This window comes from Drosophila biarmipes, chromosome X (assembly GCF_025231255.1).
Source record: "Drosophila biarmipes strain raj3 chromosome X, RU_DBia_V1.1, whole genome shotgun sequence".
Classification (NCBI taxonomy): Eukaryota; Metazoa; Arthropoda; class Insecta; order Diptera; family Drosophilidae; genus Drosophila; species Drosophila biarmipes.
In genome coordinates this window covers 8,949,596-8,971,706 of record NC_066611.1, presented here as the reverse complement: position 1 = coordinate 8,971,706, position 22,111 = coordinate 8,949,596, and the positions used below count along the sequence as shown (strand labels likewise).

General features: G+C 41.7%; 5 protein-coding genes and 2 long non-coding RNA genes across 10 annotated transcripts in view; 4 read left to right on the top strand and 3 right to left on the bottom strand.

The window, feature by feature from the left end:
* Window positions 1-606: 606 nt before the first annotated feature.
* LOC108026356 (lipid storage droplets surface-binding protein 2) lies at window positions 607-5,528 on the top strand. 4 transcript variants are annotated; one of them, XM_017097284.3, is made up of 5 exons: window positions 607-1,075; window positions 2,578-3,015; window positions 3,565-3,615; window positions 4,003-4,184; window positions 4,354-4,631. In XM_017097284.3, the coding sequence occupies exons 1-5, from the start codon at window positions 883-885 to the stop codon at window positions 4,495-4,497; spliced, it is 1,008 nt and encodes a 335-aa protein (XP_016952773.1). In that variant the 5' UTR covers window positions 607-882; the 3' UTR covers window positions 4,498-4,631. The 4 variants fall into 4 exon arrangements, with proteins under 4 accessions (XP_016952773.1, XP_016952755.1, XP_016952781.1 ...); XM_017097266.3 differs by lacking the exon at window positions 4,003-4,184 and having other exon boundaries at window positions 4,354-5,528; XM_017097292.3 differs by lacking the exon at window positions 3,565-3,615.
* A 1,007-nt stretch (window positions 5,529-6,535) lies between these two features.
* Window positions 6,536-8,514, bottom strand: LOC127010954 (uncharacterized). Its single transcript, XR_007763918.1, has 2 exons — window positions 8,384-8,514; window positions 6,536-7,368 (listed from the first exon to the last, which is right to left on the bottom strand). It is a non-coding gene; the product is annotated as an uncharacterized LOC127010954 (long non-coding RNA).
* A 94-nt stretch (window positions 8,515-8,608) lies between these two features.
* LOC108026649 (uncharacterized) lies at window positions 8,609-11,749 on the top strand. Its single transcript, XR_006368077.2, has 2 exons — window positions 8,609-9,371; window positions 10,381-11,749. It is a non-coding gene; the product is annotated as an uncharacterized LOC108026649 (long non-coding RNA).
* LOC108026643 (1-acylglycerol-3-phosphate O-acyltransferase Pnpla3) lies at window positions 10,033-13,008 on the bottom strand. The gene is given in 3 exon segments (XM_017097669.3): window positions 10,033-10,676; window positions 10,678-11,523; window positions 12,396-13,008. Coding segments are annotated over 3 exon segments (1,452 nt in total). The 5' UTR covers window positions 12,861-13,008; the 3' UTR covers window positions 10,033-10,535.
* An 881-nt stretch (window positions 13,009-13,889) lies between these two features.
* On the top strand, window positions 13,890-15,099 carry LOC108026681 (transmembrane emp24 domain-containing protein 5). Its single transcript, XM_017097767.1, has 2 exons — window positions 13,890-13,969; window positions 14,034-15,099. The coding sequence occupies exons 1-2, from the start codon at window positions 13,961-13,963 to the stop codon at window positions 14,748-14,750; spliced, it is 726 nt and encodes a 241-aa protein (XP_016953256.1). The 5' UTR covers window positions 13,890-13,960; the 3' UTR covers window positions 14,751-15,099.
* Window positions 15,100-16,427: 1,328 nt separating this feature from the next.
* LOC108025984 (NADH dehydrogenase [ubiquinone] 1 beta subcomplex subunit 7) lies at window positions 16,428-17,210 on the bottom strand. Its single transcript, XM_017096679.2, has 2 exons — window positions 17,065-17,210; window positions 16,428-16,999 (listed from the first exon to the last, which is right to left on the bottom strand). The coding sequence occupies exon 2, from the start codon at window positions 16,996-16,998 to the stop codon at window positions 16,645-16,647; it is 354 nt and encodes a 117-aa protein (XP_016952168.1). The 5' UTR covers window position 16,999; window positions 17,065-17,210; the 3' UTR covers window positions 16,428-16,644.
* Window positions 17,211-18,141: 931 nt separating this feature from the next.
* LOC108026086 (E3 ubiquitin-protein ligase highwire) overlaps window positions 18,142-22,111 on the top strand; it is a 53,646-nt gene continuing 49,676 nt past the window's right edge. The window contains exon 1 of the mRNA XM_017096788.3: window positions 18,142-18,626. Coding sequence (XP_016952277.1) covers window positions 18,556-18,626 — 71 coding nt within the window. The 5' untranslated portion in view covers window positions 18,142-18,555. The remainder of the gene's footprint in view (window positions 18,627-22,111) is intronic.

Genomic DNA, 22,111 nt, shown 5'->3' with positions numbered 1-22,111 from the left:
GTAAGTGATAAAACAATATTAAAATGACCTATTTTTATTATTGAACAATGGATTTTTTCGAATATTTTCACCTTAAATGTTATATTTTGAAGTGGCAAATATTATAAGTTAGCTGAAAATTATTTTTAAACACCTACTTGTCAGAACTCCATTTCTGCAACGAATCTAAATTCTGGGTGGGCATAATAAGCCGAGAAACTTTTCTAGCTATTTTCCCATAAGTCGCTTGAAAACATTAAAAGCGTTTAACTTGAAATTCACTTTTATGAGGGATATGAAAGTGATAAAACAATATTAAAATTACCTATTTTTATTATTGAACAATAGATTTTTTCGAAAATTTCACATTAAATGTTATATTTTGAAGTGGCCAATATTATAAGTTAGCTGATAGCTATTTTGAAACACCTGCTTATCAGAGCTCCATTTCTGTAAGAAAACTAAATTCTTGGGGGCATAATAAGCCGAAGAACTTTTCTAGCCAAATCCCGCCCCCGATGCTTGGCCGTTGCTCTAGCCAACGGGGGCACCTCTGGCGCTCTCAGCTTTTTCGCTGCTCGGCGCTGGCAACACTGGCGGCACACTCGCTCATATAATAAACCAGCCGCGCAGCTCGCAAATCAGTCAGAGTGTCCCAGCGAACCGACGTGTGCAGACGTGCCAAAAAGTGCCAGAGAGAGTGCTCGAAGAACGCAAACACAGCCATACATACATACACATACCTGCCCGCACACACGCACCGCAAGCTGTTTTTTTGTACGTGAAAGAAAAGAGGCGAGGAGAGAAGAAAAGTGCGGTGGCAAGCGAAAGAGCTTGACAGAGAGACCAAGAGAGAGGGGCGAAAGAAAGAAAAAGTGAAATAAGCGGCGAAAAGAAAAGACCATGGCCAGTGCAGAGCAGAAACACGCCACCGCCGGCAACGGAACGGCCGGCAATGGAACGGCGGTCGATGTGGAGCAGCCCAAGGATGCCAAGGACCTGTTGCCGCACCTCGAGTCGCTCGAGAGGATCATCAAGCTGCCGGTGGTGAACGCGGCCTGGGACAAGTCGCAGGATGTCTACGGCAAAGTAAAAGGTGAGTCCAGTGTGAGTGCACATAGCAAGAGAGAGAAGTGGATAGAAAATCTGCACGGCACAGATCCGAGTGCATTGAACTCGCGCGGGTCCCGTTACTTTGCACATATGCATGGCCAGTAGAGAACAAAAGAGGGGCGGGGCAACAACAAATGCAGCGCGCAGTGCAATCGAAACCGAAACCGTTGCTTTCGACTTCGCTTCGCCATCTTAGTTCGAGTTGCAATTCGAGTTCGAAACCCAGCAACAACTCTGCTCTTTGTTGTTGTCTCGTTTCCAATTGGCCTGGAATTGAGCTCAATTGGTGCTAATTGATTGCCGGTCGTTCAATGATCGAAATCACAGCGACCACAACAACAACAGCCCTGACCTAGCAACAACAAAGCAGGCACCGACCGGCACTTTGCCCTCGTGACGCGTAGCGTTCAAAGTTCGCTCGAAATTTACATAATAATAAAAAGCACTCGGGGCAAAGAGGCGTGCGAGAGAGAGGGGCGATGGAAAAGGCAGCCGCAGAGGCGCCCTCCCGCAAAAGGGGGCTCGTTTCGTGGCCGGGAGAGGCGGCGCGGACCCAGGGGCCACGCCACTGGCACTGGCGGAGATGCCAGCTGGGGCGCAAAATAGACAAATAGCTAAGTTAGCTATATAGCTAGGTAACGCCAAAATAAAAAGCTGTCTGTTGGGTTTTTAAAAATATTCAAATAAATCATCTATCAAATTGTGGAAAAGATATATATTTTTTAATATGATAAAAAATAAAAGTGTTAGAATTGTTTTAGATGTGGATAAATAATCTTAAAAAAATCATACAAAAATATATAAATGTATTTTATTTAAAAACTCGATTTGATACATTACCCAGCTTATTAATACAACAATCTGTACAAATATTATTATCACATATTATCCATTCCCCCCTAAAAGCCCAAGATCTGGCTGGAAACTAAGTTTTGTGGGCAGCACTGGTGCTAGGGGCTTTCTGGGGCCCCAACAACAGCAAGCGCTCTAGTTGGACTTTCGACTTGTTTGTGATATTTCGCAGTTGTTGGGATCGGAATGGAATTGGATGATGTGTTTGCCGAGTGACGAACTATCAAAGTCTAAACCCGCGGGCCCAGACAGATAGAAGCGGGGTCCAAGGGGCCCCTGGGATCGTGAACTGCGCAGTTGCTTATCAGTCAGAAATTCTATTATTATTATTATTACGGTTGCAACTGATAAGCGGCCTCCCTGTACTTGTGGGGGATTACTACTTTCTAGAACGCCTGGAAATTTCGGAATAGAGTGACCTCCGTATCAATTACATTTATCAAATAATTGCTCGCACTGGCGGGGGATGGCTATTTTCTAGAACATCTCGAAATTTCTGAATGAAATGACGCCTAAGGTCATTTAGATTTATCAAATACTTTTTGTTAAATACAACAATAGGACGGCTAGGTGTGCTGCCTCAGAGTAAACTGGCTACATTGCTATAATATCATACCCTTTGTTCATTTCAAGGCAAGAATCGTGTCTTCGAATGGGCCTTAACGGCGGCCGAGGATTGCGTGACGCGAGCGGTGACCACGGCGGCTCCCTTCGTCACCAAACTGGACCGCCCCATCGCCTACGTGGACCAAACCCTGGTCAAGGGCATCGACAAGCTGGAGGTCAAGGCGCCGATCATCAAGGACACACCGCAGGAGATCTACAACCAGGCCAAGAGCAAGGTGATCGACGTGGTGCAGCCGCACCTGGAGCGCGTGGTCAAGTTCAAGGCCGCCGGCCAGCAGAAGGCCGCCTCGCTGAAGGACCTCGCCTGGCAGAAGGCCAACGAGGTGCTGGCCACCCAGTACGGCAGCCTGGCGGTCAACGGAGTGGACACCACCACGGCGCTGGCCGAGCGCCTGCTGGAGTACTACTTCCCCAAGTGCGAGTCCGATGTGGAGGAGGATAATGGTGAGTGCTGCCAGGATATCCGTACCCGTAGTAGGCCACAATGAGCGATTTTCCTTGCACATTTTTCGAGAATCATCACAAACTCAATTTTAAGTTCAAGTTTATAGACCTCTGGGTAAAAAAAAAGACTTAAGCAAAGCAATAAACCTAATTATAAACCTATTTTGTGCATTTCCAATAAGTTTTTATACTGATTTCATCAGATCATTCGCAAACATGACTAAAACTTATTCAGAGACTTAATTAAATTAATCCAATTAATTACATTCATTCTCTAATGCTCTAAAGAAAATAGTTGCAAAGTTGTTTCCCTGACTCAAAGAACTGACTGAAGTTGTGGGGAAAATTCCTATGTTTATTTCGGAAAGCATTAGTCGAATATTCTGGCTAAGTTTTATTTGAAAAACCTTGGATGGGGAAGAAGATTATTTATTGGCTTCCTTCCATTTCCATCTGTTGGCCCAAAAGTCGAATTCGCTTGTTTGTCTTTTTTTGCGCGGTGTGTAAACAAAATGCTAAATATAAATCGTAAATATTTTTAATTCTCAGATGATAAACAAAATGCCGTCGTGCAGAATGGCAAGAGTTCTGAAAATGACAGTAAGTTGCCGAACCCCGATCCGATCTTTTGCTCGTTCGATCGTCTGTTTGTTTGTCCACCACTAACACACCGTCTAATAGCCTTAAAAATAGCAAGTAAATACAAAAGCATGAGCACTAATCAAGCATGGCAATAATTTCACACACAAAAACAGAACAAAACGGGGACAAATGTGTATGCAGAAATATTTACGATTTCGAGTCGAGGGATGAGTGTTGATTAGCCTCCGAGACCCTGAAACCCGCTCCTGATCCTGGTCCTGGCCCTGACCCTGTCCCTAACTTTAATTAACCCGCTCCCTTATCCGAAAAAAACAAAGTGTCACTAATTTTCTAAATTAATCTCTCTCTCTCTCTCTATCTCTCTTTCTCCACGCCACTTGTTAGTTGTTGTTGTTGGGCAGAGCTACGACCAGGATCACGATCGAGAGATTGATGATAGATTCTTAGTGGCCGCCTCGACGGTTTTTCTGTCCATGTCCCTGAAAATCATAACCGAAATTGTTGAGTACGTTAGAAGAAATCCAGAGATCGTAGGCATTATCGATAGGGAACTCAACAAGTTTATGGTAAGCACACACAAAAGCCCAAGCCACACCACGCCACGCCACGCCACTCTACTCGTACTAACCACAGACCTGTCTATAACCATAACCCATAACCCATAACCCATAACCGAAGCATAACTGAAGCCACTGCTGGCGATTGATTAATGGTGTTTGTTCTGCTTGCTTGTAGTGCCAGTTCCCGCCAGCGAGGATCCAGTCCTACACACAGTCCAGACGGTGGGACGGCTGTCCAACAAGATATCCCGTCGCGTCTATCGAAATGTCTCCCGACAGATCAAGCAGGTCCAGAAGGGCAACATCAACGACTATCTGAGCTCCCTGATAGCCGCGCTCAAGTTGCACCAGTACATCAACTTCATCAACTCGTCGATGGGCACGAATGTGGAGCAGTCGGGCAGCGGCAGCGACGCCTGTTCGCCCTTTGGACCCACCACCGCGAGCGTCGCCACGTCCAGCAGCAACACCACCAGCTCCAGCGGCAGCAGCAGCAGCAGCAACAACGCGGCGGCTGTGGCCAAGCCCCAAGGGGCCAAGAGCAAACCGGCGGCGGCGGCGGCGGCAGCGGTGTCGTCTCAGTAGGGGGGTGACAGTAGCCCGTCTACAACTATATCTTTAGCTGGATATCATCCCTCTTCACACCACACACACTCGCACACCCCCCACGCGCACCGCCCATTTTATAATGTATTTTATAAATTCGTTTTTTTGCGTAACTTTTTTTTTTTGAGTGCCAGTAGTACTCCCATAGAGGATCACCGAAAGTGGATTAGGGTTCTTGGAACAACAACCGCCCGCCACCGCCCCGCCCCCTGCGCAACCTGCTTTGTACATATTTATTTGAAGTATAGCCCCCCCCCCCCCCCCAACCTAGTTGTAAGATATAGTAGTCGCAGAGATCGGGAGTGAGAAGAGAGCGTTTTTTTTCGTCAGTTTTAGCTGTGCTAAAGTGCCACGCATGCATTGAATAACACATAATATATACACCCATATATATGCCAATATATACACACACCCATATATAATGTACAAGTATGTATACATAAAGAAACGTACGCACACGTTGGCGTAGTGTGGCCTAGCTATACGTACACGTAATCTAATACCTAATGCTATTTCTATCTCTATTTAATTTCCATTGTACGCTCGCTGGGAGCCCAACCAGAGGATGTCTAATTGCTAATGAAAATGAATTATGCCTGGTATATATATATACGTATGCATGTATATGTGTACATAAGACACTTGTATGGAGACCTAGCCATAATGTTTGCTCTAAACAACTAGATTGATAATATTAAATATTAATAAAAGAACCATCGCAAAACTGGAACAAGAACAAGAGAATCGCCGGCCAATTTCGTCCACTTACTTCTGCCACTCGAGGAAAGCGCCCGATAAGCGGAGGAGCGCCCTAGGCTCCTCCAGCGCCGTATCTGATTAGGCGCCTTATCGGGACAGCACTCGCCGGTCCGCTGATTTATACAGAGTTCAGCGCAGGGTTCAGGCCTCGTAATTGCCGAGGCGCTGCAGCCCATGAGTTATGGAGCGCCCGCCGTCCAGATAAGGGCCCTACTCTTGTGTGCTTACGAGCATGTGATATCAAAGTGCGCCTGCAGCTATCGAAGCTGCTCGGAGCGGAGGCGGAATTCGCGGGAATGCGAGCTTAAAATATGTGGGGAGATAGTCGGGGTAGTGTTAGTTGCAAAGATCCTTAAATAATCAAAACAAAAAAAAATTATAGGTAAAAAAAGTAGTTTGAAACATGTTAAACTAGTTCAAAATGTGGAATATTATGTACAAAAGCTTATTTTAAAATTATTTGGAGTACAGTTCTGTTTACTTAAAAGTAAAAAAAAGACTACTTTTCGGAGATCGTGGGCTTTGTAACACTTTTGAGAGTGTCATAACACCCGAGGGCACTATAACATAGGTTGGACATGAACTCGTATTTTATTAACTTGTTAAAAATAAAAACCTAAACCCTTGGACAAAGATCAAAGTTCTAATGTCATTATAAGATTAATATATAGCCATCATTTTTTTAGTCAAGGATTAGAAATTTTTCTTATTATTTAAGGATTTTTTTAACTAACTTTAACGAATCAGTCCAATATGTAGGATAAAATGTATTAAAGCATTCTTTAATTATAGTTGGATTGCAGCAAAAAATAAAAAATTAAAAATTATAAGTAAAAAATAATACTTCTAGAACTCTTGGGCCTTATACAACTTTTGAGAGTGTCACAACGCCCGTAGGGAACTTTAAGATTGAGCAGTCAGACATGAACTCGTGTTTTATTAACTTGTTAAATTTAAAAACCTAAATGCCATTAGATTAACATATTTCAATATATTTTTTTTAACCAAAAAATATAATTTTTTTATTATTAAAGGATCTTTTTAATTAACGAATCAGTCGAAAATGTAGGATATAATATATAAAAGCATATTTTAAAATTCGCTGCATTACAGTAAAAAATTAAAAGTAAAAAATACAACCTCTATGATTATTCTACAATACTTTTAAGAGCGATAACACCTGAGGGCAATAATCTATTATCTTGCTAAAAATAAAAACCTAAACCAATGGCCAAAGATCAAGGTCTAATGCCATTATTAGCACACAAGACGTCGATCAGGCTCCATTTTCCATGTGGAGAACCCACTGACTTGCACCGGACTGGGCCAGTGGACTTGCGACTCCGTCCCTGTCGATAATGACAGCGTTAATGGCCGTGCAATTATCCGTCTTCGGATTGGGCAGAGCGTCTGCGTCGGCCCCTCTGAGTTTCCTTTTCATTTCGGCTGGGGGAGTGGGGAGCCCCTCCGCCATGCCGCCTCCTCTCCGGCATCTGCTCCCCATGTCCAGCTCATTTGTATGCTCCACGTCTGGCCGACCGCCTTGACTTGCGCTCCCGACAGTCCCTCCGACGTCGGGACAAAGTTGTCCAGCTTGTCCCCCCGGGGAATCGATCTCGGAGCGGCCAGCCCCAGCATAGTTGGCATTATTTTGCGCTTGCGCCAGCCATTTGGGTCCGCAATATTCATGAGTTCGGTTGGCCAGAAAAGGGCTTCGCGGAGATCTTGGTATTTCTCGAGGAACCGATGGAACACGTGACTCGTTCGACGGGTTCCCAAAACCACAGACGTCGAGTATGTGGTGCACAGGGAGAAAAGGTTTAAGCTGCATAGAAACAAATTATCATAGTGGTAATAATATAGGTTCTTAAGTATAATATTCGGTTTGGGATATGAAGTTCCGTGAACTTGGACATCTATTATAGATCCTTCTTCCATCTTATCATATTATTCGAAATCTAATTAGAGGTTCTCCCCACTACTTCAAAAGATGTCATTGGGAAACAACTACGATTAATAGAATCGATTATAACTATAATATACGATATATATATTGAAATCTTATATTATGGGAAATTCTCCCCACTGCTCACTCCAAAAAATAAATTTAACTATAACTATAATATAAATTTCTAAGAAATTGGACATTTATAGAACCTATTTTTAAATCTTATCATATTATATTCCATATATATGTAATGGGAATTCTGCCCTCTTCCAACTTTCAAGATTTCAAATGGAAATACCTGGAATGGATATACCTTCCTATAATATTTGATATGCAATATAAAGTTTTTTGAACTTGGACATCTATTGTAGAACATAGATATATTATTATAGATATCATATTATATTCGAAATTTAATGGGAATTCTGCCCATTTCCAACTTCAAAAAATTCCTAATGAAAATACCTACGAGTAATAGAACTGATTATCTTTGATTATGACTTGTTCAAGCTATATTCTTTAAATTCTATCATATAATATATAAAATATAATGGAATATTCTCCAACTACTAACTCCAAAAAACTCGAAATGAATATAAATACGAGTAATAGAATATATTATGCATAACTATAATATAAAGTTCTTGAAACTTGGACACCTATATAGAACCTTTTTTTAAATCTTATATTATATTCAACATATAATGGGAAATTCTGCCCACTTCCAACTCCAAAAAATTCCAAATGGAAATACCTACGAGTAATAGCTTAGCTATTGAAGAGCAGTTCTTGATATGATAATAGCTAAGTCCATTACACTTGTCCCATTCTAAGGAGGCTTTCCCATGGAAAAACAGCCCTGATATCATGTTGATTGAAGGACCGCTCTTACCACGATGATAAGTAGCTGTCACCACGATAGGAAAATCCAATGCATCCGCTTTTTGTCCTCTGTGTAGTGCATTGCACCGATCGCCTCAATGATCATGTAGTAATGATCGTTATTGGGTAGCCTAATGTAATGGAAATGCCGACCGCAAGGTGTGCCTCTACCAGCGGCCCCGAGTGTAGAGATGTTAATGGACCCGGACTTTGGACCCCGCCGCCCAGGCCGATCTCTCTCCCCCAGCGGCCGATTCTTCCCGAAGCGGCGATGACGAGGTCTGGTCTTCGAGTCTTCCAGTCTTCCAGTCTTCATTCTTCGGTCTTCAGTTGGCAACGACAATTCTTATCGCGGAGAAAGGGGCAGGGGCGCAGAAGAGGGGCCCCATAAATGCGTTCCAACTATAAACGTAATCAAGAGTATTATAAAAAAAAAACTGAATGACTCTATGGAAACACGAAAAAGAGACGCAACAGACTGCAGAGCGAACGAGAGGGCGATACAGCCTCAGGATGTGCCGCGGCGCAGGGGGCGTGGCATCCTTCAATCAGCACTGGTGCGAGCGGGACGGCCGAAGGGCAAAGTGCAGAAGTGGCGTGATTCTTATTATTCGCTCTCTCGCTCTTGATCGTTGAGGATGATTTGTATGGGCCTTACGCCGACTTCTCTGATCTCGGGGAGTGCATCACTCTCTCCTGCCTTGCACTCCGCTGATTAGGGTCTGCGTCAGAGCATCGCATCTGGAGGTTATATCAGTTTATTAGGATAGAAGCGCCGAGTGCACTACGGCGCACCGTCACAAAGCGCCTCGAAATTATTCTGAAAATATTCCCAATAAAAATGTAGTATAGCAGCCGAATAACAGGAATCCTAATGAAGATTTACTTTGTTGCACAGAACTTTCAGGATTTAAATACAATCTTCCATCTATTGAACCAAAAACTGTGTTGAAAAAAGATATCGTTGATGCTACATATCATCTTTTGTTTGGAAAGTTGTAAATATCACTATCAGTATTTAAAAGGTGTACCTCAAGTAAGGTTATGTTGTTAACTAGTGTACCAAATCTATACTCGCTCTGCAGAACTTTTATTTTATATACAAAATAAAAGTTTTATAAGTCTGGGGAAGTCTTCAATCCATTAGTAAAATAAAATCCTCGAAATTATACATTTTCCTATCTTTCGAAATACCAGTATTTTTGAAACTTGTACCTTAAGAAGAATCAATATCTTTATGAACAAGTGTATTAAATCTATCTTAAGGTTTTTTTAATTTACAGAACTTTTAAATACAATGAAATCTATTCAGTCTAAGGAAATATAAAATTCTTGAGCTTCGAAATTTCTCTATTTGAAATCAATATTTTTTACTAACAAGTGTATAAAATCTATCTTAAGGTTTTGAAAACAACATATCTTTTAAATACAATAAAATCCATTTTAAACTAAATCTTCAATCAATTTAACAAAAAATTGTGTTTAGAAAAATAAATTACTTTATCTTTCAAAATACATGTATTTGAAACTTTTACCTTACGAAGAGTCAATATTTTATTAGTAAGTGTATAAAATCTTTTGATTTACAGAACTTTTAAATACAATGAAATCTTTTTACCCCTGCCGAAAGCATAAATCAATTAAACAAAAAATTGCATATTGAAAAATAAAATCCATGATCTTTCGAAAAACCTGTATTTTTGAAACTTGTACCTTATGTATCAATATTTTGTATTAATCTAATCTAATCTATCTTAAGGTTTTTTTATTTACAAAACTTTTAAATACAATGAAATATATTTGCGTTTGAGGAATTCTTCAATCAAATCAACCAAAAATTGGAATAAAAAAAGAAAATCCTTCATACTTAAATTCTGTACTATTTAAAAAGGTTTTTGAGTAAGGTTCAATGCTTTATTAACTAATTTTAGAAAACTCTATCTTTAACTTTACAAATTTCGCACTCCAAATTTACTTTAATTTGCATATTTTTCGTTTTTATTTGAGTCACAGCAGTTAACAAGAGCACAAGGTAGAAACATTTAAAAACATGATATTTGAGAAAACAAAACACGGGTAAATAAGAGTAATCGCGGGAACAGGTATAAAACTCAGTTGGGAACTGATCGATTGACGATCGCTGATAAAGCTAATGGTGGCGCCTAATGGTCGCCGCTCCGTGCCGCTTCCTCAGCCACCTGATCTCCCACTTCCACTCGGCTGGCCTCGCACACTCGTTTGGCCTTGACTTTGGCGTTATCGCTATCACCCAGTGGCGTCGATGGGGGGCAGTAGGTGCTCCGCAGATGGGGAGCAGAGCGAGGTGGAGGAGGGTGCCTGCATCAGAGCGAGATCGAAGTGCGGCTGCTCGCAGAGCGTGAGACTCTGGCTGAGGCGACGAGCGATCACTTGGACCATGTGCCTGGCCAGCGGCGGAGCGGTCATCACGCGGCGCAGGAGTGACCAGGTGGAGCTGATGAGGGAGCCGGCGCAGTGATCCTGGTGGTGTTGCTGCCCCTGAGGCGAGAGATGCGACTCATCCTTTGGCTGATTCTCCTGAGTCCTGTTGTTGGCCCCTTCTTGGGGAGACTGCTCCTGATTCCTGGTGTTCTGTTTCTGCTTCGCCTGCTCCTGCTTCTTCTTGGCTCGCCTCTGGGGCTTTTGCCTTCGATTCCTGCGCTTCTTATCCATCTGATCCTGGGGCTTCTTCTCCTGCTGGCCCTGATGCTTCATAACCTTCAGATTCCTGTGGGTCCTCTCCAGTTCTCTGGCCCTCTCCGCCCGCAGCTTCTCCCTCTCCTCCTGCTGGTGGATCCAGGCGATCATGAGCCCTTCCTTGACCCTCAGTCCCTCCCTGAGCAGGCTGTTCCGGTGCAGGAAGTGCAAGGCATCGTCGTAGCCCTGCTGACAGAAGTTGGCCATGAAGTCCGCCCTCCCCGGCAGCAGGATGCGCACCATGCGCCGCAGGTTCCGCCTGGACAGCCGGATGCACGTGTTCGCCCAGTTGATGTTCAGCTGCAGCAGGTGGGGGTTCTGGTCCCGCGGGCATATGTCGCTCTCGCCGCAAAAGGGGCTCACGGTCACCGTGTGCTCGTCCAGCAGCGGCAGGTTGTTGGAGAAGGCGCCGTCCATGTAGCGAACTCCTCTCACCTGGCGAGACATAGATAAACAAAATGAGCACCTGGGCTTCGAGTTCGGATTCTGGGAAAATTGATTTTGATTTAGACCATGTTTGAGTTACTTAATTTCCTGCACAGAAAATAAAAAGGGGTGTTAACTAGGCTAAGAGGTAATATATTATAAATTTTTTTTGAATTTGTAAAAGAATTCTTTAAGGGTTTCTGTATTAAACTATACAAAATTTAATCAAAGCAAAGTTTTCTTTAAGGGTTTTTTAATAACACTATAAAATAATCTAATAATCTTTATGTTAACTTATCAAGAGGATAATAGAATTATTTTTTATTATTTTATAAAAGGTTTTTTCAATATACTTTTTATAGAGGTATTTTAAAAATAGGGAATCTTTACAATATACATATATAAAATTGTAATTCAACATTTTAAAATTTATAATATATATATAATATAATTATTATACATATTTTTAAACAATATAAGAATTCAAAATATGTATGATATAGGGAAATGACTATAAGGTATATGTAGACATATTAAGAATTGTTATATCTTTTTGAATTCTTAAGACTCGAAAGCTCTTTGGTTTTTATAAAGTAATATTTTTTGTTTCATTTTCTGAAATACTTTAAAAAGTAAAATAACAAAGCACTAAACCGATTTTTTTTTGCCTTACAGTGCTTTTACTTAAAACGTCGTAATTTAAGGATTAATTTTTCAAATAAATTTAAATAACTGGTAGGTAAATATGCTACAGAAAATGATAAACTTTCTAAACCAAGTATTTCCCTGGTATCCTATGATATCCAAAAATATCTTGGCTATTTTCTGAAAATATTTTGGTCAAGTCTAAAAATGCTTTGGGAACTGAAAGGGCAACCCACCTGCGGAGGCACCAGGCCGGAGAGTCCGGGAATGAAGCAGGAGCACATGAGGGCCTCGAGGAGCTCCTGCCGCGAGCTGAACTCCGACATGAGCACATTGCGGCGATCGCTGACGCGGGTGAGCGAGATGTGCAGCCGTCCGCTGACCCGCCGATGGGCGTCCTCCGGCAGGCGGCGGTGCATGCCCTCGAGGAGGCACTCCGGCAGGTTGAACCACGGACTGAAGGCGCCCAGCGAGTGGCGGCGCGTCTCCTGGACCACCCGCAGGAAGTCCCCGGCCATGCACTCCATGGGCAGGTCGCAGATCAGGCAGCAGGCGGCCAGGGCCCCGGCGGAGGCGCCGGCAATCCTCTCCAGCAGCAGTTGGGGGGCGTGCTGGCGCAGGCAGACGGCCACGCCGACGTGGTAGATGCCCAGGAAGCCGCAGCCGGCGAAGGAGAGGCTCCTCCTGGTGCGGATCTTCATCTTTGCAGCGCGTACAGTCTCCCCGTGACGCAGACAACTCTTCACGTGATCCCTAGTGCCGTGCAGCTGTCTCTTTTTCCGATTTTTTGTTGACGTTTTCCTTTATTTTTCCAAGTTTTCTTTCGAGCTTAATTCTCGGCCTGGAAAGTGTGACCTTGCGAAATAGAGTTCTGTTCAAAAAATACTAATTACGAGGGTTCTAAGACTATGTTTAAAAGGTTTTCCTGTTTTTAATTATGGGTTTTTTTATTTATATTATTCTTTTTTCTGGTTATTTTTGTTAAATGCAATTTTTGGGCTGATAACTTAAATGGCATTCAATACAGTTTCGAATTTTATTTGTTAATAAATTATTAGTATATAACTTTTCTGATCCTCTGAGATCATTTCTTGAATTGCCGGGTTCTTGTTTTATTTCCTTAATTTGTTATGTAGCATTAATTGTATTTACAAGAATTTTAATATACTAACAAAATAAAAAGCAACGTGTTTCCCAAAATGTTTTTATTTATATGAAAACTGACTTATCCGTGTTAGTTTTTCAGGTGGAATTTAATTTTTCTATTCAAATTTGCCGCCCATTGCAGAAATCCGTTACTTTTGGTGCTGCCAGATCTTGCTTCCAAAATGTTACTAAAACCTATTAGCTATGAGTAACCCTACTTCGTGAAAACTAGCTTTAAAATATGTTTAATATCCAGCTTAATTATTATAAATTAAGTAAGTAGTAACTACAATTTAAAAAATGTTGATATATCCAACAGATTGGATTATCAAAAAATCAAATATATAATTTAACATTTGCTAAAAGAAGAACTAAAAAAGTAATATAAGAAAAAAAATCACTGAAGGCAACGAAAATGGCTAAAACCTTTGTTAATAAATTAATAATTAATTAGTTTGTAAGTTTATTTTTAACAACTCTGGGTGAGAAAGAAATTCCGCTACAGACCATACGCAGCCCGAATCTGGCTATGAAAAAGCTGACTGCGCAGCGCTGAGTGTGACCCGTCGGCCGGGCTGCCCACTCTGCGCACACCACGGCCACACTGCGCGGCTGAGCATTTTGCATTTTTTGATTTTAGGCCAAGCAGCTCACAATGCAAGCGGTAAGATAAACGCCGGCTAATTTTAGCCCCGGTTACTCATTACTTTGTGCGTCACTCCGGGCAGATGTGGCGGGGAATGCCGGCGCTGGTCGTCCTGCTCCTCGCAGGCCTGCTGCCGGGCCAGCGGGACGCGGAGGCCTACGACAAGGAGATGACCGTCTATGTGGACGCCGGCAAAACGGAGTGCCTGTACCACTCGGTGCGCCAGGGCGAGACCATTGACTTCGAGTACCAGGTGATCGACGGCGGGCACGGCGACCTGGACATCAGCTTCACCCTGCTGGACCCCATCGGGCTGGTGATAGTCAGCGACTTCAAGAAGCCGGAGAACGTCCATCGCCACGAGGTGGCCAAGGAGGGCGACTACCGGTTCTGCTTCGACAACAGCTTCAGCATGTTCAACCGCAAGACGGTGTTCTTCGAGCTGATCGTGGAGCGCGAGGGCGAGGAGCTGCAGGGCGACGCGCAGTGGAACGAGGTGGACGAGCTGACCGGGCTGTCCCGCGACGAGTACTACGACATGAAGGTGCAGGACATCATGGACTTCATCGGACGCATCCGCCTGCAGCTGAACAAGGCCCGCCAGCTGCAGGATGTCCTGCGCTCGCACGAGGCACGGGACCGCAACCTGGCCGAGTCCAACTTCCAGAAGGTCAACCAGTGGTCCATGCTGCAGATCAGCGCCATGATCGGCGTGGGCCTCGTCCAGGTCTTCATGCTGCGCAGCATCTTCGCCACCGGCGGACGCATGCACGATCTGTGGCGCAAACTGGGCATTTGATGGGTCGCCGCCGTATCTCGAGGAGAAGCCTCTACCAAAGATGTGCGTGCCGGAGCAGCGAGGATGCATTTAGTGAATGCCAGCCGGCACCTGGAGCCCCTAGTTAGATTGTAATTTAGAACACAAAACTTGCCATCATCATCTGTAGTGCGTTAGTTTCTCTTTGCCCGTTTTTACCATCATGTATTATGTAGCCGTGTATTTATAGATATGCGGGTGTGTGCTTGTGATATACCCGGTGTGTTGTGTGTGCTCGCGTGTGTGAGGCGTTGTTAGACGAAGCATTTGTATCGTTAAGCCAGGAGATGAGTTTGATATTAAATTTAAAGTTGCAGGAACCAGTGTAAAAGAGGATTTTCACTAACTACCCAGGGGTTGGTTTACCTCTGAGGGGGTTCTTCTCCAAAAGGGGATATCTTTAGGGTTCTTAAGTGCCTACAAAGGGTAGTACACAAGTCTATACTTTAAATTCTCTAAAAAAAAGGGTCTTTGTGGATGATATTAGAAGGTTCTGAGCTTCTTGAGGAAGCATTGTTATGTACGAAAATGTACACTTATAAGAAAGATCCCTAAAAGTCACTTTGATCATTACTTTGTTTCTTAAATAACTAACTATTTGGAATACCACAAGGAAAAAGGTGAAATATGATATTCCTTCTTCCACTTTTCCCATAATTGAGAACCTATCCAAGAAATCTTCTTATTCAAAACCAATTATTTTCCATAAAATGATCAAATTCGAGGAAGTAAACTAAAAGTAATAGTTATTTTTGTTAGTAATTCACCTGGGCTTCAAATACATTAAAATGCAATGTACTCTGCTATCTCACAAGTGCTTAGATAAAAACACTAGTTAACCACCTTTTCGCCTTTGTATTCCAATTATCTATTTAAAACGAACACAGAAATTGCATTAGCAGACTACACTGAAAATTTCTGACTGCTCAAACGCTTCAATGTGGAGATACTTCAAATATTTTAAGTGCTGGGTGAATATTTTTTGATTAACCCCTCTTTTTGCCAAAAAAAAAAATACCGATTATTATAAATTTTGATCAAGAAAAGAGTCTGCTTTTAAGTTTCCTAAATTTTGACTTTAAATTATTAGTAAGTTGCAATAGTTATCTTATTTTTTAATAGAAATTTATATTTCTTACTATTTTTTCTTGAACAACTTCACATAAATCAAGTTTTTATAGAACTCTTTCTTAAAATTCGCTTGTGAGTAGGCAGAATCGGCAATTTCAGTTAGTTAGGATTGTGGAAAGTCAAGTTTCTCATGGTAAAATTTACATTAACCACTATTTCTATATACTTTACCTTCAAATTCTACCATTAATAGATGTTTTTTGGAACGGGCAACCGTTTAGCTATTATTCTTTATGTATATAGTAGATATTTTGCACCTTCGTAAGACTTCTTTGGACTCCCAAGGGATGACAACCTCCTTCTCTAAGCTCTCCCCACCGGAATCCATTCCAAACAGCATGCCATTTTAGGGTTTTTTACACAAAACTGGGAGATCAGGCGCCCAGCAGATCCGCATCGTTGCTGAAAACGAACTCTGCTCAACGAAACTTGCTCCTTCTGGCTGTGCACACCTTCCTGACTAGGCTCCTCCACCTGGAGCCAGTCAAATCTCTCTGCTCTCTCCAAGATCCACTAGACAATCGTCGGTTTTCGAACAGTTTATCAATCGTTTAATGGCTAATAAAAAAAAATGGTTAGCAGATCCGCATTACTACTAGCATGGAGTTGTTTATTGACATTTCCGCTGGAAACTAGCTTGCAACAGGGGGGCAATGGCAGTGGATCCGCGGCCAGGAGCGCCTCCTGGTGTAGTGTGGTAGGGTTCTCTTTTCAGGGGGGAGGTGCGGGCGAGGACTGGCTTGGCCTAGGCGGCCTTGTTGAGGCGCTTCTGGCGCTCCAGCAGCCGGCGCTCCCGCTCGAACTCCTTCATGCGCAGCACGTAGTCCTCGTACTCGCAGGTGAGGTACTCGTGCTTCTGGTGGGCGCACTTGTACACAAACGGGAAGGTGTCCGTGCGGCAGGCCTGGTAGGCGATGGCCAGGTGGGCGCAGTAGTCGCGCGCCTCCAGCGGCAGCTTGGCGGACTCCATCTCCTCCTGGGTGGCGACCATCACACGCTCCTTGCGCGACTTGAAGCCCAGCAGTGGGTCGAAGGAGGGCACCACGTCCGGCCCGGGCATCACGTCCGGTTTCAGGTAGTGCTGCAGCGCGTTGCCCATCCTGCTGGCGGGGAGAGATCGTGTTAGTACGCTCGCCAAGCCTCGCAAATCGCACAGTTAAATTACGTAAAATGTTTTTCCTCGATTTCGCTTGCGGTGCAGCTGTCAAAGTTCTTCTTCTTCCTGCCCCTGTTGTTGTTCTTGCAGGTGACAGCTGCTGGCCAGGGTTGCCAGCGCGCGGGTGCGTCGGCGTTTTGCAGCACTGACGGGGATCAGCTGTGTGGACTTGTTTTTGAAAATTTAACTTTTGTAACGGACTCTTTGGGAGAACTGATGATATTGGAGATTTTTAAAGTATTTATTTGTGGTGTGTTTAAAAAAAAAACATGGAAATATTCAAATGTGACTGGCAATGCAGTGTAAAATGAATGAGCCGGGAAAAAAAGTGTAAGAAGAAAAATGAGTAATATTAAATTCAGTCACATTAACTCAAATCCTTATGTTGTCTGTAAATTTTAACATTGAATTTCTATGACAATCCCTTTAAAATATAACACAAACTGGTTTTTAAATACTATTGCAATTTATAAAAGAAAATCCATGGAAAAAAGAATATCAGTTTACGTTTTGGTTAAGCTACACATTGCATAAATATAAATACCTTCAAGAATAAGGATAATGTATTAAAATGCGTTAAGGGAAGGCTACAAAACTTTTTGACTAAAACATTTAAATATGTCTACCAATGCAATGTAAAATTAAGCCGCTAAAAACAGAAAGAAAGAAACTGAAATGGATTAAATGCAGCTATATTAACTTAAGAGCCCCTTGTAATTCTTAAATTTTTAAATTGATAAAAGAAGTGATTAAACCTCTGTGAGATTTTCAAAAATTTTGCGAGAAAATAAGTTGAAATACTAATTTAAAAAAGTATACACTTACAATTAAGTATCTACAAAAGTAAGGATAGGGATAATGTATTAAAATCGTTGGCAAAACTTTATCATTTAAACAAGATTTTTTTTTTTTTAAAACGATCAAATAATGTGCAATTTAAACTTAAAATTGTTTACAATTTCCTTTTTTGTATTTTTTTAGCAACGCTCAAACTGCGAATAAGAAAATCGTTTGTAACTGAAAAAACAGGACACCCGCTGTCCAACACTGGCCGCGGCCAGCTGGGCGTCCTCTCCCGCAGGAAGCGGCAAGAAGCAGAGCGAGCACGAACAACAACACGGCGGGGTGAGGCGAGAGCGCCGAAAGTTTCAGTTCTCTCGTCCCCATTGTACCGTTGCGTTGTCGCTCGGTGTGTGTTTTTTTTGCGTGAAAGTGACAAAAGCGAATGGCAAATGGCAGAAACAAAGCGCACCAAAACGCCAGACGATGCTCGTCGAAGTAGTTAATTCCTAGTTGTTAATTCATAGTTTGTTCGATAACACCGCAGTGCAATATAATCCATTAGCCAAACGCAGAGAGCGGGTGGGAGAGCGTCCAGCGCTGTAACGGTAGACGGCGACGGTGACGGCGACGGCGACGGCGACGGTAACGGTAACGGAGCATCGGAACATAGAGAAAATATCGATTGGAGCCCTGGATCCAGCGGGAAATCGGGCCAAAATGGTGGGCCTGCTGAATCCCCTGAAGTACGGCGACCACTTCTACGAGCTGTACACGAACAGCACGCGCAGGTAATCCCCGCCAGCATCCGGACACCAATGTGTCCCGGAGCCTCCCCGGCGCAGCCCCTTGCATCCCCTCCAGCACGCATAGCCCACACAGCCCGTCCGTCCGCCGGGGTGGAAAAATCGATCGCTGCACTCGGCTTCGGCTGCCAATCTGGGTCTTCAACCCCTGCGCACTCGCGCTCTCTCGCCGCCGCCGTGCCGCACCCCCCGCCTGCTGGGGGTTGAAGCGGGCGGAAGTGGACAGTCCTGCGCCGCCCAGCTGAGCGCCGCGCGGATCAGCTGATTGCCGAGAGCGCCGCGACCTGCATTAACCCACTGACGGCCCACGGGGGTGGCGGCGCGGCGCTGCGAGTGTCACCCCCGTGTGCCGCCAAACAGAGGTCTTCGAGGGGGAAACCATACCAAACGCTCGGGAAGGATATGCATTATAATGCATTATCAGGCAGAGTCCTTAGGGAAATATATCTTTCCTTAGTATAAGGTCCGATACTACCAAATAATTCAATATTATACTCTGCATCCATATAGACAAGGCATATTGTTGGGAAGATCCCTTACCAAAGTAATAGATTGTAACAAATATTCATCTTTCCTTGTTACCAAAAAATTAACAATCTATTTCACATTCACGAGAATATATTAACTCACCATTTAAAATAAAATTAGGCAGATCATTGTTACGAAGACCACTTACCAAAGTAATATAATATCTACATATATCTTTATCTTTAATATATCTTTTCTCGATATAAGGTGATACTACCAACAAACGCAATATTATAGCTCTGCATCTTTATAGATAATGCTTATTGCTGGGAAGATTTCTTACCAAAGTAATAGATTGTAAAAAGTACTCATCTTTCCTCGATATATGGTTGAATAGTTACCAACAAATTTACGATCTTTTTCACATAGATTTTAAGAAAACTACCTTAGTTATAGGTCTTCATTTTTATAGATAATGCAGCATTTAAAATCAGGAAGATCGCCTACCAAATTAATAGGTTGTTTAAAGATTTGAATATATCTTTCCTCGTTATATAGTTGGATAGTTAACAAAAAATTAAAATTTAATTTTTTTACATCGATATAAAGATTTCTACCAAAGTTATAGCTTTGCATCCTTATAGATAACTCACCAGTTAGTCAGTTAAAGTAAGGCAGATTATTGTTAGGAAGACCACTTACCAAAGTAATATGTTTTAATAAGTATTTGATATATCTTTACCATAAAATACAACATCTTTTTCACATTCATATAAAATTATCTACCACAGTTATAGCTCTTTAGGAAGACTTCTTTTCAAAGTAACAGATTGTAAAAACTCTTTAATATATCTTTCCTCGATATATGGTTGGATGGTTATCAAATTTATTTTACATCGATATAAAGATTTCTACCAAAGTTATAGCCCTTTATCCTTGTAGATAAAGCACCATGTAAAAGCAGACAGAATATTGACAGAATAATAGATGGTTAAAAGTATTTATTATATTTTTCCTCGATATATGGTTGGATAGTTACCAAAAAATTCAGGACCTAAGTATTTTACATTGATATAAAGATATATAGCACAGTTATAGTTCTTTATCCTTAATAGTAATTTACCATTATGGAGAATATTGTGAGGAAGACCCCTTACCAAGTTAATGGATTATTAATAGTATTTAATATATCTTTCCTTGATATATGGTTTGATAGTTACCAAAAAACAAACAATCTATTTTGCAAAGATATAAAGATTTCTACCATAACTTTGGTAACTTTCTTTATACTTATAAATAATGCTACATATAAAATTTGGCAGAATATTGTTAGGAAGATCCCTTACCAAAGTAATGATATAATAGTTATTAAAAACTATTCAATACTTATCAACCAGCGAAAATAAAGATTGTCGTGACCTATTTTTCCTCCAAAGCTCAGTATCTCATAAATATAATATGCATTGATCATATAAAGATGAACTTCCACATTTCAGACAGGGGAATCTATTTTTTTAATGTTAAAAGGATTTTTTTAAGAAATTTTAAAAATATTCCAACCTTTCTTTGAATAATGATTTTGCAGGCTTACAATTTTTAATCGAACACCTGGACCTCAGTTAGTTGGCAAAATACCGACACGGCCCCAGAAAATCGATTTTGCAAAAACGAGTTAAAAGTTTTAATTGCACCTTGTATGGGTGAAAATGTTTATACCAATGATGGCAGCAAAATTGGCCTAGAATATTTACACAAAAAACGATTTTTGTTTTAAGTTTGAGAAAAATGTTGTAAGATTTTAAAAGTAAATTTTTAGCTATTTCTTAAAATTAATTAATCAATGTAACGAACAAAATTATAGGTAAATTTTTAGTAAGTATTATTAGTTTTATTAATTATTATTATTAAATAGTTTTATTCATTTATTATTATTATTTAAATGTTTAATTATTATTAAATTATTTAATTATTATTAATATTATTTTAGAAAATTTGTTATTTTTACTATAATTTAATTAAATGGTTTTCTTTGAGATGAGGTCCTTTCTTAAATATTAAATGGAGTAAAAAACCATTATAAAGCTATACTAACATTTTGTATGTATTAGTATAATTAGGAATATTTTTTTTTTAATTTTAAAATTTATTTTATTAGTTATATGTCTGTTAGTTAGCAAGTTTCAATCGCAGAACTGACATATCATTGAGGCAGCCGCAGTTGGGCCTTCCCTAAGCCAGGCCAGTGGTTGCTGAATAATTGAGCTGGCCACCCGCACCCTTTGGGAGCAGTTGGCAAAGTTTGGAGCCCGTAATCACCGCCTGCGGAAAGCACAAGCCGGGGAGCCGCACTCGGGCGGCGGCCATCAGTACTCGCAACCACCTGTCAGCCGGAGGAGCCAAACGGGCACCCGGACACCCGGACGCCCGGACACCCGGGTACACACATCCCAAAGCTTGCATGTGCAACTGGATGCCCAAAATAGCGACCAGCATCCCGCTCGAAAGCTTCCCGCTGATAGGAGCCGCCGAGGAGCCGAAAGCTTGCCAGGGCCAGCGAAAACAAATGCAAATGCTCCGCCAGGTCCTCGCCACTTTAAGCTTGCTTTCCTCCGCAGTTTGGTGGAATGCGTTTTTGATTTATGACCTATAGTTCGAGTAGTGTCCCCCTTTTTTCAAATGTTTTCTACATGTGAGTCGAGTCGAGCAGCTCACAAGTCAAAGTGGTTGGAAATATGCAAGATATGCCGCTTCTTTGGGCACTCGAAAGTTCAAAATATTATGGTTCTAACCCACATGAACTTTTACTAAAAATAATATTTTTTGAAATATCACCTTAATATCTCTTAATATCACAAACACCTGTTATAAGGCTCAATCCGGCACTCAAAAATATTGCAAAGGTCAAAGGTTGAGCTTAATACATTTCCTGCTATAACCAGCGTAGGAGTTATGGGATACACATTTTTTTTAATTTATAAAAAATCTATTTTTAGTGCTGCTGA

Coding starts and splice junctions, on each gene's coding strand:
- LOC108026356 (XM_017097266.3), top strand. CDS start 883: ATGGCCAGTGCAGAGCAGAAACACGCCACCGCCGGCAACGGAACGGCC. Junction 1,076..2,577: donor TGTCTACGGCAAAGTAAAAG/GTGAGTCCAGTG, acceptor GTTCATTTCAAG/GCAAGAATCGTGTCTTCGAA. Junction 3,016..3,564: donor CGATGTGGAGGAGGATAATG/GTGAGTGCTGCC, acceptor TTTAATTCTCAG/ATGATAAACAAAATGCCGTC.
- LOC108025984 (XM_017096679.2), bottom strand. CDS start 16,998: ATGGGCAACGCGCTGCAGCACTACCTGAAACCGGACGTGATGCCCGGG.